The sequence below is a fragment of the Brassica napus genome, chromosome C5, assembly GCF_020379485.1.
Source record: "Brassica napus cultivar Da-Ae chromosome C5, Da-Ae, whole genome shotgun sequence".
Classification (NCBI taxonomy): domain Eukaryota; kingdom Viridiplantae; phylum Streptophyta; class Magnoliopsida; order Brassicales; family Brassicaceae; genus Brassica; species Brassica napus.
In genome coordinates, this window is record NC_063448.1 from 3,258,743 (window position 1) to 3,274,721 (window position 15,979).

Genomic DNA, 15,979 nt, shown 5'->3' on the forward strand with positions numbered 1-15,979 from the left:
AGGAGAAAAAAGAGTGTAATTCTCTTAATAATAGTGTGGTGGGTCTTATACTTCATATAGTGAAAAGGAGATGCACCAGCACAAGGCTTTTCAATGAAAGAGAATCCTAAGGACTCTTTCATTGAGACAATTTATTTTCTTCTTTACACTCTTTTCATTTCACATTAGTATTACTAGGTAACATTTTATACCCAACAAATACGATATCATTTCATCATTTTATAGTCATGATTATCTTTTAAGTGCATATATACCGGCAAAACGAAATTCATCATTACATCAAAACAACAATTTCAACATCATTTTAGCCGTGTTTTAAGGGATCAATGATAAAAGCGAATTACTATAAACTCACGCGTTCTTTTTTATTGACGTTTGATGATTCAAGTAGCAGATATTACACGAACTTTGATGATGATGTATTAATACTATTCCAAGAGTTTCCTAGGACTCAGCTCCATGTAATAGTAGATGAATTAACATAGCGGGAAACATACGGTTGGAACTTGGTTCATTCAGAGTACTTGTCTAAAAATTATGAGAACCTTAAAGTTTTAATTAATGCTGTGACGTCCAATTCATTATATATACTGACAAAGACTAAAACAAAATAATTAAATGATGTACACATAGTATTTTGTATTTACATAGACTTACACTAATTAAAACATCTAATTGTTCAGTGTCGTTGGTGTTAAGTAGAAATTAACTTGGAAATTTTGAGTGATTACTGAAAGGCTTTGGTTTGCACCACCACTAATTAATCAATGCAGTGATACATACTTGCTTCCAAAATATAATTTAAATGATATATTTATAGATTCAAGGTTTAAATAATGATGAAAGGATTAGTAGTTGGAAAGATTACTTTGGAAGAGAATGAGGTAGTGGAGTTTGACCTATAAGCACAAAATTTTAGTATAAAATACATTGAAAAAGAAGATCTTCACCGCAGAAAATGTTGAAGGTAACGGCAGTTTAGTCAATACCTGAAGGAATAAAATACTTAAAGATCTAATCTATACATGTAATTAAATAAACAGAAGTACAATATGAAGCGAAACTACAAGCTTATTCAATGTATGTGTGTTATAAATTTGTAATCATTCACGGAAAATCTATGGTTTAATTATATGCGACATACTAGTCTATGGTTTTATCATTTTCTGAAGCGTACTTGAACCGCTAGTCAATCATCCAACACAGGACGGTGCAAACTTGCTGTAGTATTTTGTATTCTTATATTTTTCTAAACTAGGTGTCTGTAAAAAAATTTAAAATATTTTTTAACAAATAAATATAAATTATATTTTAAAATAAATTTTTATTAATATTGTAAATTTTCTTTTTCGTATCAATATTTTAATATAAATTTGATTTAATTAAAAATAAAAATTAAATTTAAGAATATGCATGTATATATTTGAAATTATAATCTTAGATAGATTTTTATATCTATTTATTTTAATTAAATATATTAAATAAATTTTTAAAAGTTGCATAATTACCAAAAATTAAAATTAAACAATATTTATAAAATTTATAGATATACAAGAAAATAATGATTTTACGATTAAATTTTTATAATTTTCTAAAAAAAATGTATACATTTTTGAAAATTTTAGTTATAAAATTTTAGAATTTAAAAATATATAATTAAATTATATTTCAAAATTTATAATGCCATATTTGAATATATTTATTTTAATGATGATTTATGAGTTATTCTCATATTCTAAAAAAAATTTCCAAAAATATAAATTGACATTAAATGTAATATATGAGTTATTACCATATTTTAAAAAGTTTACTAAAAATATAAATTAACATTAAATGCAATTGTCCAGGTCATATTAAGCTATACGACATGTTATCAATTTCATTAGTCATGTCATATTTGTTTTGTGAAATTGACCGTAGAAAAGACATGTGGCAAAAACACTTCGCAAATATAGTCTAGGAGATAGTAAAAAGAGAAATTCTCTAGGACAGTGTTTTTAAGTTTTTGTCATAAAAATAGATTTCAATGATGAAAATGACCAAAATAAGTTTTATCACCCTATGACTAACTAATTTAGATATAGGGTTTAGAGTTAATGAGTGAAGTTTTTGGGATAAAATTTCAAATTTAAAAAAATAAAAAAACAAATATTCAAAATAAAAAGAAGCTATTTTGGTCATTTTTTTTTTTTGAGGGCTAATTTTGTGATAAAGGTTGTTTTATTAAGGAAAACTATAGTTCTAAAATATTAAATGGGAATTACTTGAAAAGTTTATTGATCCATGATGGTTATAAACCGGAACCAGAATTTAATCCGAACGTTTTGACCTCAAACCCTCCGAATCAGCTAGAGACTCCGGACGTTTGACCTTAAACCCTAATCCTCCTTCTCTTTCACTCCAATAAACATACTTTTTTGAAGACTCGCTTTCGCGCGCCGACGATCAATGCAAGGGAATCGCGACGGCTCGTGGCCCCTACGCGCCACCGCGAACGGTGGAAGCGGCGGGTACCATCCTCAACCCACTCGTGTCTACTCCAATTTCAATATCCAACAGCCGATCAGATACAATCTCCAAACCCAGCAGAATCTCAACTTCGCTCATCCACAACAAATCCCAACCTTCCGTCCTCACCAGTTTCCGCAGAGCGGTGATAGTGGTTGGTCTCGAGTCCACGGATCAAGTGGCAATGTAGAAGCCATACGAATCGATAACGCCGTCAAGGAGACGCGTAGATCGCTCGTCGCTGCCGGAGAGAACGTTTCTTCGATCAGAGTGTCGCAAACCGTTCTAGCACAACTACAACAGCAGCCTGATTCTCAGCTATCCTTGGGGATGCAGATGCAAGACGTTCCTTCGCTTCGCCAGCTCATGACCCTTGAAGGCAAGGTAAAAAGTTAATTCCTTTTGTTTTTTTTTTTTACTTTTTTAACCGTTTGAGAATCTTTAGTATTGTGATGTTGCTTGTAGATATATGCGTTTATCCACTGCTTCGTTGGCGCTAGAGGGATCGTGACTTTGCATGATTTGGAAGTTGCAATATGCCGAAACGAGTTTGTTGATTGTTTTGATGATTTAAAGTTGGGACCTTTGCTAAGGCATCCACTTGTGTTGCTCTATTTCCCGTCTATCTCCGGTTCTACTGGTTCAGTTCAGATCACTAGCGAGGAGATAATATCGTTTCTTGATAGCTATCTGAGCACTTACGGTATGGACGATGTTAAGCTCGATGACTTCCTTGATTATGTTGCTGAGAAGAAGTCTGTTATAGGCAAGGAGAAGCTTGGTGTGCGTATTCAGAGCTTGCGGTATGATATTGTGTTCTCAAGATTCTGTTGTATAAATTGATTGTATAATTTATAGTTTAAGCTGCTTTACCTGATTGTAGCTGACTGTTTTATAGGATGTATGTAGCTTTCATTCAAGATGCAAAGAGACAAGAGGGCGAAACATTGGAGACCTTGCTGACTGGGCTGCATCAGAAGCATCACATCCCCTCATCAAAGAAACAACGACAAGTTAAATCCGTTACAGTCTCTGAGCAAGATGACTTGGCTGTTTTGCATCAGAAGGATTCTTGTGGCAAGCATACAACGTTTAATTCATCAAGCTCAGATGACGATGATAGTGATGATTATGAGGTTAAATATGTTGTTAATAGCTCTGACCATGTAAGTAGTTGTCCATATCCATCTGTTGCAGAAGAGGTGAAGAAACTTGGGAGGTCTAAAAAGAAAAGGAAAGCAGAAACTAAGAAAAGGAAGGCAGAAACTCGTAGTCATGAAAAATCTGATTTGTCCAAACCGCTTAGAAGAAGCCCCTCTAAATTACGTAGGGGACATGTGAAACGTGAGCATGAGATAGCTAAACTGGCGGTTGATTCTGATACTAAGCAGGTTTTCAGTTTCAATGAGGCTGATTTCACACTCTCTGAAGGAGCTTTGAGATTGTTCATTTCGACTTGGAAGGACGCATGTAAAGAGCTAAGCATGTCAATGGTAAGTCCATGTTGAGTATATTGAGACTGGACTATTATTTGACTATTATTTGAATCATGTATAAGATAAATTTTTTTGCTTGAATCTGATAGTGAATTATCTTAAGCGTGGAGCAGTAGTGAAGCTGTATATTTGTTTATTCTCTAATGCTCTCTTCTATTTTTGTAGTTTGTCGAGAAGATATTGTCTTTTTACAACTTGAGAGGCTCCGAAGCACAACCTAAGACTAAGAGTAAAAGAGCCAAAGCTATGTCATCATTTCCATTTGTTGGATTACTACATGTCGCTGTGAGTCAGTGGTCATATAAATTTAGTTTTAACGTTTCTGCATTTTTCCTTTTGTGTGATTTCCTGAGATGCATTTTTCTTTGTTACCGTGTTTTTATTAAGTCAACTGAAGAGTTTTGTTAGCAGTGTCTGTTAATGCCTCATATTTCTATGTCTGAAGTTGCCGTTCTCAGGGAAGCCTATCTACTCCTTGTTTTGGAAAGACTTGTTTTTTTTTCTGTGAAATAGCTTTAAGGTCCCAAATGATGTCGTTTATGAGTCTTATGTCCGTCGGAAGTGAGTATATTTTCTCAAAAGTGAAGGAAGCGGGGTAGTTTCACCTTTGAGTATATATTTCTGTCCCTTTGTTATTTTATGCCAAGTTGAAGAGATATTTAACTTTTACTGTGGAACGCAGCCTCACTAGTTTGAGTATTTTCTGTGATGCCTCCTTTTCAAAGCTAGACCATTTCCACTCATATGTCTACAACTACTTAGTTTTAGGCTGTTACTCTTAGTTTTTTTTCTTTTCTGCTTCTTCTTGTGCACCTTCTTTTTTTCCTTTCTGTGTAGTTCAAATGTCCCTACTCTTACGCTGAGACTTAGCACCCAGTTGGAAAGTCTTAGTGTTGAGTAACACAAATTTAAAAGCTTGCCTAGTTCAGCTTTGCTCTTTGATTATGCATGTGCACATGACGATGTCACTGTGGCAGGCTGAAAAAAAGGATAAATGTTGCGCCCCTTTTCTCGCCCAGCCCCTACTTCCTCTCAATATCTTCTTGAAGTAATAATTAATGAAAACCTTCCAAGTTCTCAGGTCGCCGATTCGGCCCTTGTGATAAATCCGTAGGGGAATGTCTGAGACTGAAACCTGGTTGCATTTATGAAATTATGCCTTGCTGTTTCTGTTTACACCTGAATTTGACATGAAGTTTGTAGCATCTGAAAAAAAAAACTCATCTGGTTCCATGTCCTGTGGCAAAAGCATCCAGTTCAGTGTTCCATAAGTCTGCTGCTGCACTGTCTTTCTTCGTTTCCTTTTGCTGAAGGAAAAGTTATCGTAATTGAATAGTAACTTTGTTTTTTCTTCTTTTAATCAGAGGGAGCTTGTAACAGAGGCTCTTGAGGAACAGAAACCAATGGAGATCACAAATAGAAACTTGGTAGCTGGATACGATAATAGTGCAGGCACACGTTCACGAGCTACGAAGCTACCAATCCCATTGCATACCATGATGAGTAGTAGCTCAACCTCAGGGAGTCTTGCTCATGAATGGAACAACTCCATCTCAACTGACTTGAGCACGAGAGATCAGTTTCACACCGGCACAGATCGGGCTACACTTTTGCAATACACTGGTAAAAAAGGTGAAGAGATCGCTTTCAGGTACTATGCTGCAAAATACGGCAAGGACGCTGTGGTTAGTTGGATAAACGAGCAAAGCGAGACCGGGTTACCTTACGACCTAGTAATCAAAAACAGAGGTGGGAAGAAAGAGTACATAGAGGTGAAAGCAACGGTATCAGCAGCTAAAGATTCTTTCAACTTGACGGTGAAGGAGTGGCAATTTGCAAATGAGAAAGGAGAGAGTTACGTGATTGCTCATGTTTTATTAGGCAACAGTAATGCCATCCTCACACAGCATAGGAATCTTGTCAAGCTATGCCAAGAGGGTCATCTCAGGTTAATGATTATCATGCCCAATCAACGAAACGGCGCCAAAATTGAATTCTAAATCCCAAGATTGGTAAGTTAGCAGTGGCATGAACTTAATTAAGATGTAAAGACAGCCAGCATATTAAAAACATGAAGGATGGTTTAGCCAAAGGATTCAGAAGAGGATTGTTTTGTTTGTTCTTCTCACTTGGTTTATCCACTCAAATTCAGGGAGGCTGGATACTTGTTTTTTCTTTTTTTTTATTTTTATTTTTTTTGTTGAGCAACACTTGTTTTTTCTTCAAGTAACTCAGATTCAGGGAGGCTGGATACTTGCCCATAAAAGCCCATATTTTGACAATAAAAAGCCCATTTTGACAATTTAAAAGCCCATTATGTTCTTATACCAAATACCGGTTATGTGACATGGCATCCAATACTTGGAGGCTAGATTTTTATGTGTAGATAGAAGTATAAAACCCTTTGAGATAAGGAATATTCCATAATTCCAGAAAAGACTTAGATGTTGGAGAAATTTATATTTTCAAGGAATTATTGTGGGAAGTTTCTAAATTTTCATATGCAAAAACGTTAACTTGTGGGAGAAGCAAAACTGAGATTGGTGAATTGACAGTGGCGTCTGAAGTTTAACAAAGGCAGCGAAAAGGATAAACTCTGGAGAATTTTTTTTTTTTTGGTTAGGCAAAGGAATCAGAAGAGGAATATTTGGTTTGGTCTTCTAAAATTCTTTATTCCTATTCAAATTCTATACACCAAGGAGGGGCTCTACTTGCTTTTTCTACAAGTAGCCGTCTTCTTTATCAATCATCATCATTATCTTGTGCACATAAAGATAAAATAGATCATTTCTTTGACCATTCAATCAGTTCTGTGTTCCTCCCAGATTCAAGGCAAATTATCTTCTCTTCTGGTATGTCTTCTTCTGTTCTAAAACTTGCGATGATGTTATTGGTTTTGCAATTTTTCACACCCAAATTAATGAACTTGCTACAACTAAAAATCATTTATCTTCATGTATAGTGACTAATAAGTGTTTGATGGGGGATACTTGCGAAAATTCAAATAGAGTTAAGCTTAGTGATGGGAGACTCTTAGCTTATAGAGAAAGTGGAGTTCCAAAGGAGGAAGCTAAGTACAAGATTATTCTTGTTCATGGCTTTGGAAGCTCTAAAGACATGAACTTCTCTGCCTCAAAAGTAGAACATACTCTCTGTTATGTTCATTTCTTTGGGGAGAAAAAATCTGACCTGGACTTGGTTTTTCAGGAGCTTATACAAGAGCTTGGAGTGTATCTTCTATTCTATGACCGTTCTGGATATGGAGACTCGGATGCAAACACTAAACGTTCCCTTAAAAGTGAAGTTGATGACATAGCAGAACTTGCAGATCATTTGGAGATAGGACCTAAGTTTTACCTCATTGGAATCTCCATGGGATCTTACCCAACTTGGGGTTGTCTAAAACACATACCTCAAAGGCAATAATCAATCACTCCTTAAACCAAATAAGTTCTCAATACTTTAAGTAAACTAGTGAGAGTATCCTATCTTCTTTTGCAGGCTATCCGGTGTGGCTTTTGTTGCTCCAGTTGTGAACTATCGCTGGCCATCGCTTCCTAAGAAGCTTATAAAGAAAGACTACCGGAGAGGTATTATCAGATGGTGTTTAAGGATATCGAGATTCGCACCTGGCCTGTTACATTGGTGGGTTGTACAAAAGGTCATACCATCAAACAGTTCGGTTCTTGAGAGCAATCCGGTCTACTTCAACAGCCATGACGTGGAGGTTCTCAAGCGTACCACCGGCTTTCCCATGCTTACCAAGGTCACACTCAATCCCTAGTTTTCTTGCAATCTCATAGTGACGATTCTAATATCTCTCTCTCTCTCTACCTTATAGGATAAGCTACGCGAAAGAAATGTTTTCGATACGCTAAGAGACGATTTCGTGGCTTGTTTCGGGCAATGGGACTTCGAACCAGCAGATCTAAACATCACTGAAGAAAGCTCTGTCCACATCTGGCATGGGAAGGAAGACAAAGTAGTCCCGTTTCAGCTTCAAAGATGCATTCTCCAGAAGCAGCCTTTGATCAACTACCACGAGATCCCTCAAGGCGGACATCTCATCGTCCACTACGACGGCACTTGCGACGCGATTCTACGCTCTCTATTGCTCGGTGAAGAACACAAAATGTACAAACCAGTTCTTGATTCTTGATTCAAAACTGTGACAATGACATTAACATTAATGTATATAAACTGTGTGTTTTGAATGAAGTAAATGGATTAGCAAAAGTTGTACAAAATGATAAGCAGATGATCAGATACTACTCGGATTATTATCATTATCACTGATCAGACGATCGAAACGTCGTGAATCGTTTGAAACGAGCCTCAACAGATCAACCGCCTTCTTCCTTCCTTTATTACTCCCGCTCGTAGTTGTCTTGGAGTCTAGACGAACATGGCGTCTAGTTGACCACGTACGGTCATTAATAAGATAGTTTCGAGTTTTCTTTTTTTCCTAAACCATGTTCACACCTTTTTTACATAACTTTGTCCACAACACATCTTATACATCCTGTCCACAATACCTTGAAGATATGTTCACTTGATTAACAACTTAATGAAGATGAAAGAGATGATCTTTATGGCTTACTACTAGTACATCTTTTGCAGAGATGCTTAGTTGATTAATGTATTTTATTTTAATATGGTGGAGATTGAGTAAGCTCAGGTTTGATTGTTTCATATATTGCTTGAAGAAGAGAGTCGTATTTCTAATTGTGTTCAAAAACAATTGTTTCTTTCTTCGATTTCTTGTGACCACATATAAGTTTGATTATAGTTTTTCTCAAACTTGTTTTGTTTGACACAATAATAGCCTCAAATTGAATTTTTTGATGATGATAAATTTGCTCAACTCGTCTTGTTTCTCTTGAATTACCTATCCACAAATTTAAGAAATCCCAGATTATGTACGTTAAAATTGTTCATCCACAACTTGCTCTGTCCACAAACATGTATCCATCCATATCCACAAACATTCATTTATCCATCCATATCCACAAACATCTCTTCCTTCTCGTTAAGGGTAAATTTGTCAAAAAAACGCCTAGGTCCCACCAGAAAGTGTGTCAAATGTGAGAAGTGTCTCTCATTGTAAATGAAAGACAAAAAGTGTTCTACCGTGTAATCAGCTCTTTTATAAAAAAAAGAAAAAGAGGTGAAGGAAGATCCTAACATATATAGTACAACATAAAGGAAACAGAGTGGCAGAAGAGTGAAATTAAGACAAAGGAACTTGGCCCATTTAGTCATAAAGATTCCATTTCGATTCAGAAATTGGAGAAGTGGTTCCGTGATGACTGAACCATCTGCAAATCCGTCGTTGTTTGACAAGATGTTTCGTCACTCATCAGGTTCCTATTCAAAATTAATTATAGCCAAAAGTTAATGATTATTTTATAGTTCCCTGCTAAAGGAAATAAGTTGTCATGGCAAGGAAGGAGGGGCAAGGGCAAAGGGGCAGTAATGGTTAGATGTCGTTTAGATCGTGCATTAGCGAATGAGGAGTGGCACACACTATTTCCCCGTTCTTATACAGAATATTTAGGGATGGTGGCATCGGATCATCGCCCAGTGGTGGCTTATTTAGAAGATAAAGTTTCTAGGAGAAAAGGACAGTTTAGATTTGATAAGAGATGGATTGGACAAGAAGGTCTTATGGAATCAATTACAATGGGATGGTCCGATAATAATGAAGGAACAAGGACTGGTATAGTGGAACAAATTAGTAATTGCCGCCGTGAGATAGCTAAATGGAGGAAAAATAATCCACCTTATGGGAAGGAAAAAATATCAGACTTGCAGAAAGCACTTGAAGAGGTACAATCAGATGATACTAGATCTCAGGAGGATATTATGGAGGTATCTAGGAAGTTGCAAGAGGCATACAAGGACGAGGAGGAGTATTGGCATCAGAAAAGCAGAAATATGTGGTATTCATCTGGAGATCTCAATACAAAATTCTATCACGCTTTAACTAAGCAACGAAGGGTCCGTAATAGGATAGTAGGGCTACATGATGTTGAAGGAAAATGGATTACAGAGGACAATGGAATAGAGAGAGTGGCGGTTGCATATTTTGAGGAATTATTTACTACAACTTCTCCATCGGAGTTTGACGAGTTCCTCTCAGAGGTAACACCGGGCATAACTCCACTGATGAATCAACAATTACTGCGGATAGCGACAGAGGATGAAGTCAGAGATGCTTTATTCATGATGCATCCAGAGAAGGCACCAGGGCCGGATGGCATGACAGCTCTCTTTTTTCAACATTCATGGCATATTATTAAGGGAGATTTGGTGGAGATGGTGAATGATTTTTTGGTGTCTGGAGAAATGGATGCAAGGTTAAATATTACTAATATTTGTATGATTCCAAAGACAGAGAGACCTACAAGGATGACGGAGCTGCGACCTATCAGCTTATGTAATGTAGGGTATAAAATTATTTCGAAGGTTTTGTGTCAACGTTTGAAGTTATTGCTACCTTCCCTGGTCTCAGAAACGCAATCGGCATTTGTGGCAGGACGCTTGATTTCTGATAATATTCTTATAGCACAGGAAATGTTTCATGGATTAAGGACTAATGCGGCGTGTAAAGGAAAATATATGGCTGTCAAAACGGATATGAGTAAGGCATACGACCGGGTAGAATGGGAATTTATTAAGGCGTTATTACAGAAAATGGGGTTCCATGGTCATTGGATTAAACTAATGGTGGAATGTATATCATCGGTTCAATATAGGGTTCTTTTAAATGGCCAACCTCGAGGACTCATTATACCACAGAGGGGCTTACGTCAAGGAGATCCTTTATCTCCCTACTTATTTATTCTGTGTACCGAGGCTTTGATAGCGAATATTAAGAAGGCGGAGAGGGAGAAACAATTAACAGGAATAAAGGTGGCCAGAGCATGCCCTTCAATATCGCATTTGCTTTTTGCGGACGACAGTCTCTTCTTTTGTAAAGCTCAAAAGGAAGAGTGTCACACTATTCTAAGGATCTTAAAGGAATATGAGAAAGCTTCAGGTCAACTAATAAACTTTGATAAGTCTTCAATTCAATTTGGACACAAAATCGAAGAATCTGTCCGACAAGAGCTAAGAGATATTTTGGGCATACAGAATCTGGGAGGAATGGGAACTTATCTAGGATTGCCGGAAAGTCTTGGAGGTTCTAAGATACAAGTTTTTGTCTTCGTACAGGATAGGCTAAATAATAGGGTCAATGGCTGGACTTTTAAGTTCTTTACGAAAGGAGGAAAAGAGGTGATCATCAAATCAGTGATTACGGCTTTGCCAAATCATGTGATGTCTTGCTATCGTTTACCCAAGGCTACTGCAAAAAAGCTGACGAGTGCAGTAGCTCAATTTTGGTGGAGCCATGGCGGTAATACAAGAGGAATGCATTGGAAATCATGGGACAAAGTATGTGTCAGTAAGGAGGATGGTGGTTTAGGATTTAAAGATATCACTGATTTCAACACAGCGATGCTTGGTAAACAATTATGGAGGCTGATAGAGAAGCCAAATACCTTATTTTCTCGCGTTTTTAAAGGTCGGTATTACAGGAATGCATCACCCCTGGAGCCGATTCGTTCATATTCTCCGTCATATGGTTGGCGGAGTATTATTTCAGCTAGATCTCTGGTAAGCAAAGGACTAATCAAAAGGGTGGGAACAGGATCTTCTATATCCGTATGGAGCGATCCTTGGATCCCAACCACTCGCCCGAGACCAGCAAATAAAAATCAACACAATCTTTACCCAGACCTTACAGTGGATTCTCTTATTGATCCTCATTTGCGAAGATGGAATTCGCCGGCGCTTCGGGCTTTGGTGGACCCACAGGATGTGAAATTAATAGAAAGTATACCATTGAGTAGAACTCGAATGGCAGACAAAGATGGATGGTATTTCACAAATAATGGAAAATACACGGTTAAATCTGGATATCAAATTGAAAGGATATACCCAGATAAGGAAAGATCACCATTAGTGTTTGGACCCACAGTGGATATTTTGAAGGCATATTGTTGGAAAATACGGTGCCAACCAAAGATTAAGCATTTTCTATGGCAATTGGTGACAGGGTGTATAGCAGTCAAGAAGAATCTGCATAAGCGAGGGATACCCGGAGATATCGTTTGTGCAAGATGTGGAGCTGAGGAGGAATCGATCAACCATGTATTCTTCGAATGTCCTCCTGCACTTCAGACATGGGCTCTTTCAAAGATTCCAACAAGTCCAGCTATGTTTCCAACAAGTTCTCTCTTTGTGAACATGGATCATCTCTTTTGGAGAATTGTTCCACAGATGGAAGATCATCAGTTTGCATGGATACTATGGTATATATGGAAAGGAAGAAATAATAAAGTCTTTAGTAATCTGGATGTGGATCCGTTGGATACCCTTAAACTGGCAGAAACAGAATCAAAACTCTGGGCTGAGGCACAAATACTGACTGACCACAAGAGGATTCCACAGGTAGAGGCTATGATTCTTCCGGCAATTCCAGGAAGATGGTGTTTTACGGATGGTTCCTGGAAAGAGAATGAGATTTTTTCAGGTCAAGGATGGTACAGTACTCTAGAAGGATTTGCGGGTTTGATGGGTGCAAGGAATGTTCGGGCTTCTCTTACTCCTCTTCATGCGGAGATGGAAGCTTTATTATGGGCAATGGAATGTATGAAAAACTTACGACAATTTCATGTTACGTTTGCAACGGATTGTTCTCAATTGGTGAAGATGGTTTCAGAACCAGAAGAATGGCCAGCATTTGCAAGTTATTTGGAAGATATAAACAGCCTGAAAGAGAGTTTTTTCCGAGTAGAGATTATCTATGTACCAAGAACGCAGAACAAGAAGGCGGATAGCTTAGCCCGCAGTGCTAGGAAGGAAACGTCTTTTGTAGTTCACATGGATCAAGATCTCCCAGTTTGGTTCACAGAGTCAATATGAGTCTGTAAAATTGATGACAAAAAAAAAAAAAAAAAAAAAAAATATAAGATGTATAAAATGAATTACTATAAATGTGACTTACTCTTGTGGTCGAGACAACCAAAGAGAGCTAAGAGCTCTGAGCCGTCCATAATACTCCCCGATGACTAGAAAACAACGTGCAGCTTGGCGAACGGTCAAAATCCGACGCAGCTGATGAACAGTCTGCTGCCTCAAGTTTTCAGCCTTCAATTAAATTAACAATGTCATTGAGAAAAAAAAAACTAAATGAGCTATCACAGTTTATTTGATTAACATTTTTAAAGACTCACTAATTCTTTTGGTATAATTATAAAGAAGATAACAACGGCACACCTACTGCCTAGTTAATGGGTACTAGATGGATTGTCTCCGCGCAAGCGCGGAGTCGTTGACGTTTTTTCGTTTATATAAATGTGTTAAAATGCTGATGTGCTTTTGTTTGGTCTTTGATTTCTCAAGATTTGTATGTGTTTGAGGTTGTTGTTTTGGTTTTGTGAACCATTTTCGTTATTAAACCAGAATGGTATATTTGGTGGTGTTTATTTGATATTTTTTTTTTTTGCAACAATGGTCATTCTTCCAAATTTTATATTTTTTTATTTCGTTTAATTTTTGTTCTCAAATAAATTATTTTTTGAAAATTATACTGGTGTGAAATTTGGAAACTTACACCTGTTTTTATGAGTTCTAACGGGTTGAAAATGAAATATATTGTTGCAGACAAATAATAATATATTTGGCATGTAAAAATGTTGGGTTTGTTAGTCAATTAAAGAAACGATGGTGAAGAGTTTGTGGTCAACTTGCAATATATGTAATTCTGAATTGTCTCTGATAATGATAATTGACTGGAGGATCTAGCTTTCGGTCATATTATATAATCGTACGGTCTAGAAGACATTTTTGGAGGTCCCATTATTTAAAAAAAAACATTTACAGCACTGCCACTACCACTGCTTTTAGCTTAAAATAAAATTTTAAGGAAATTATTTATAAAACGATTTTCATCCATTTCCTTAAATAATGAATATATATTTATTTAAAATGGGTATATATAACCATTGCTTAAGATGTCGTTGAAAACATTTTATGTTATCATCGCAATTATTTGAATAACAATTGATATATATATATATACCTTGCAAAACAATCCCCAAACCCGTGAAAACCTAACTATAAGTGTTGCCTCAATATAATATATCGTTTACCATGCAAAAAACAAACCTTAAACCCCAAATAAATACAAGTTTACCTACCAATTTAGAGACTTTTTTTTACATTCCCTTGAATTAGTCTGAAGAGTAACCACATGATCTGAAGAACGATTGATATCATGTAAAGAGATGTCTTAACACACAAAAAGCACAAAATAACATAGTAATAGTACTCGGATAAATCACTGATCAACGAGTGGTCGAAGAAGAGCGGATGCCACGTTTCCTGTAGACATCGATCCCCAAACGCCAGGCTCCGCAAACACCTAAACGTTTCTTGAGCAGTGCAAATCTCTTCTTGTCTTTTTTTTTCTTCTTCTTCTCCTTCTCCTCAGAAAAGCTCCAATGCTTACCTTGGAAAGTCAATGATCGTGAAGACTCATCGTAGACCCGTCTAATGATGGCTTTGCGGTAACACGGCTCACCAAGCCGATCCTTGGCCAAGTCTTTGTATACCATGTAGACGACAACGCTCTTGGAGTCGAGTCTCGGCGGATCCGCATCACTGAGACTTCGAATGGCCACTTTCTCAATGTAGAAATCAGAGAGTTGGCTCTGCAAAAAAAAAAAAAAAGACAATAGAAAATTTCATGATCGGCAATAATCAATAGAACAAACAACAATGCAAAAAAAATAAAATAAAACTTACCTCAGTCATACCCCTATCGCAGGTACTGTGTGCAAGATCCAAATACAAACGAACCCAATCAGTGTTTCGCAGCTCGTGTTCATTCAACTACAGAAGTCAATGAAAACACACATGAATAGGGGAAATCAAAATTGTGTTTAGTAGGTGTTAATTCAATTGTGTTTACCTTGTAAAAACGCCGCTGGGCAAACATCTCTGAGGAGGGCCAGCGAGGCAGAGGACTACATGTGTAGGTTGGTCGGCAAAGTCGAGGCTGCTCCTCTGAACATCGGGGTCTAGCTATGGGGACCGAGATATCCAGACAACCAATGCGGTTTTCACTAACAAGCGCATGGAAAGGAAGCGTACGACCAGAATCTGGACAGTCTGCAAACAGGGTGAGGTAGTACGGGGCAGCCCCGAAAGTCATACCCCTGTTGTAACTTTGTAAGAGAGAGAACCCGTAGTTAGTCCCCTGAAACAAAATAATTTCAATGAATCAGAAAGGAATTGATAAAGAATGATGTAAAACAATTGAAAACAGGATTATTACCTCCAAAAAATTGTAACGATGAAGTCCCAACTGGGCATAAACCTTAACAAACGCTTCATCTTCAGGGTGCCAGTACCGCGCGTGCTCAAAGTGTCTCAACCGATAAGATGAGATTGGACCAACAGTGGGTAAATCAAAACCCTAATTAAGGAATAAAATTATCAATTTAGGTTTGCAATTTCTTACCAAACAAATCAAATCATAGACGAGATTCCAACAAAAAAGGAAAGAAAAACTTACATCGAACTTTATTACTTGCGGACGACCGTCTTCTCCCTCTCCTCTTTGGCAAGCCATGAGATTGTTTTTCTTAAGTTACGTTTTGATCGATACTTGATCAATTTGATATGCGGCTCGTTCCTAGGGGTTTGATAGATAGATCTATTTGAAGTTGCGCCTGATTTCGGGGTTTGATAGATAGATCTATTTGAAGTTGCCCCTGATTTAGGGTTTATGTGAACATATTTTGGGTTAGGTTTTGTCTCAGAGTTTTGGAATCTATCGTCAGAGTTTTGGAGTCTATCGTGTGATAATGTGTTGTAATTAGAGAGTTTAGAGACTAAATATTTATGTGTTATTATTAATG

The 15,979-nt window shown here is 37.0% G+C and overlaps 4 protein-coding genes across 7 annotated transcripts in view; 2 read left to right on the forward strand and 2 right to left on the reverse strand.

The window, feature by feature from the left end:
- The first annotated feature begins 2,353 nt into the window (after nt 1-2,353).
- On the forward strand, nt 2,354-6,306 carry LOC106411758 (protein NO VEIN-LIKE). Its single transcript, XM_013852578.3, has 5 exons — nt 2,354-2,892; nt 2,974-3,311; nt 3,407-4,001; nt 4,170-4,289; nt 5,369-6,306. The coding sequence occupies exons 1-5, from the start codon at nt 2,449-2,451 to the stop codon at nt 6,002-6,004; spliced, it is 2,133 nt and encodes a 710-aa protein (XP_013708032.1). The 5' UTR covers nt 2,354-2,448; the 3' UTR covers nt 6,005-6,306.
- Nucleotides 6,307-6,455: 149 nt separating this feature from the next.
- LOC106415517 lies at nt 6,456-8,290 on the forward strand. 3 transcript variants are annotated; one of them, XM_013856258.3, is made up of 5 exons: nt 6,456-6,856; nt 6,967-7,142; nt 7,212-7,423; nt 7,506-7,770; nt 7,846-8,290. In XM_013856258.3, exons 2-5 carry the CDS (start codon nt 6,984-6,986, stop codon nt 8,161-8,163), a joined length of 954 nt encoding a protein of 317 aa, XP_013711712.1. In that variant the 5' UTR covers nt 6,456-6,856; nt 6,967-6,983; the 3' UTR covers nt 8,164-8,290. The 3 variants fall into 3 exon arrangements, with proteins under 3 accessions (XP_013711712.1, XP_013711713.1, XP_022559582.1); XM_013856259.3 differs by having other exon boundaries at nt 6,530-6,856; nt 7,013-7,142; XM_022703861.2 differs by having other exon boundaries at nt 6,530-6,856; nt 6,967-7,423.
- The window catches only part of LOC106415516 (U-box domain-containing protein 4), a 29,784-nt gene continuing 21,942 nt past the window's right edge, over nt 8,138-15,979 (reverse strand). For both annotated transcript variants that reach the window (XM_048757889.1, XM_013856257.3), the window contains exons 2-3: nt 8,248-8,366; nt 8,138-8,170 (exon numbers count right to left, since the gene is read on the reverse strand). In XM_048757889.1, the coding sequence (XP_048613846.1) occupies nt 8,266-8,366 (101 nt within the window). In that variant the 3' untranslated portion in view covers nt 8,138-8,170; nt 8,248-8,265. The remainder of the gene's footprint in view (nt 8,171-8,247; nt 8,367-15,979) is intronic.
- On the reverse strand, nt 14,258-15,924 carry LOC106415518 (UPF0725 protein EMB2204). The gene is made up of 5 exons (XM_013856260.3): nt 15,634-15,924; nt 15,394-15,534; nt 15,028-15,315; nt 14,862-14,948; nt 14,258-14,767 (listed from the first exon to the last, which is right to left on the reverse strand). The coding sequence occupies exons 1-5, from the start codon at nt 15,688-15,690 to the stop codon at nt 14,402-14,404; spliced, it is 939 nt and encodes a 312-aa protein (XP_013711714.2). The 5' UTR covers nt 15,691-15,924; the 3' UTR covers nt 14,258-14,401.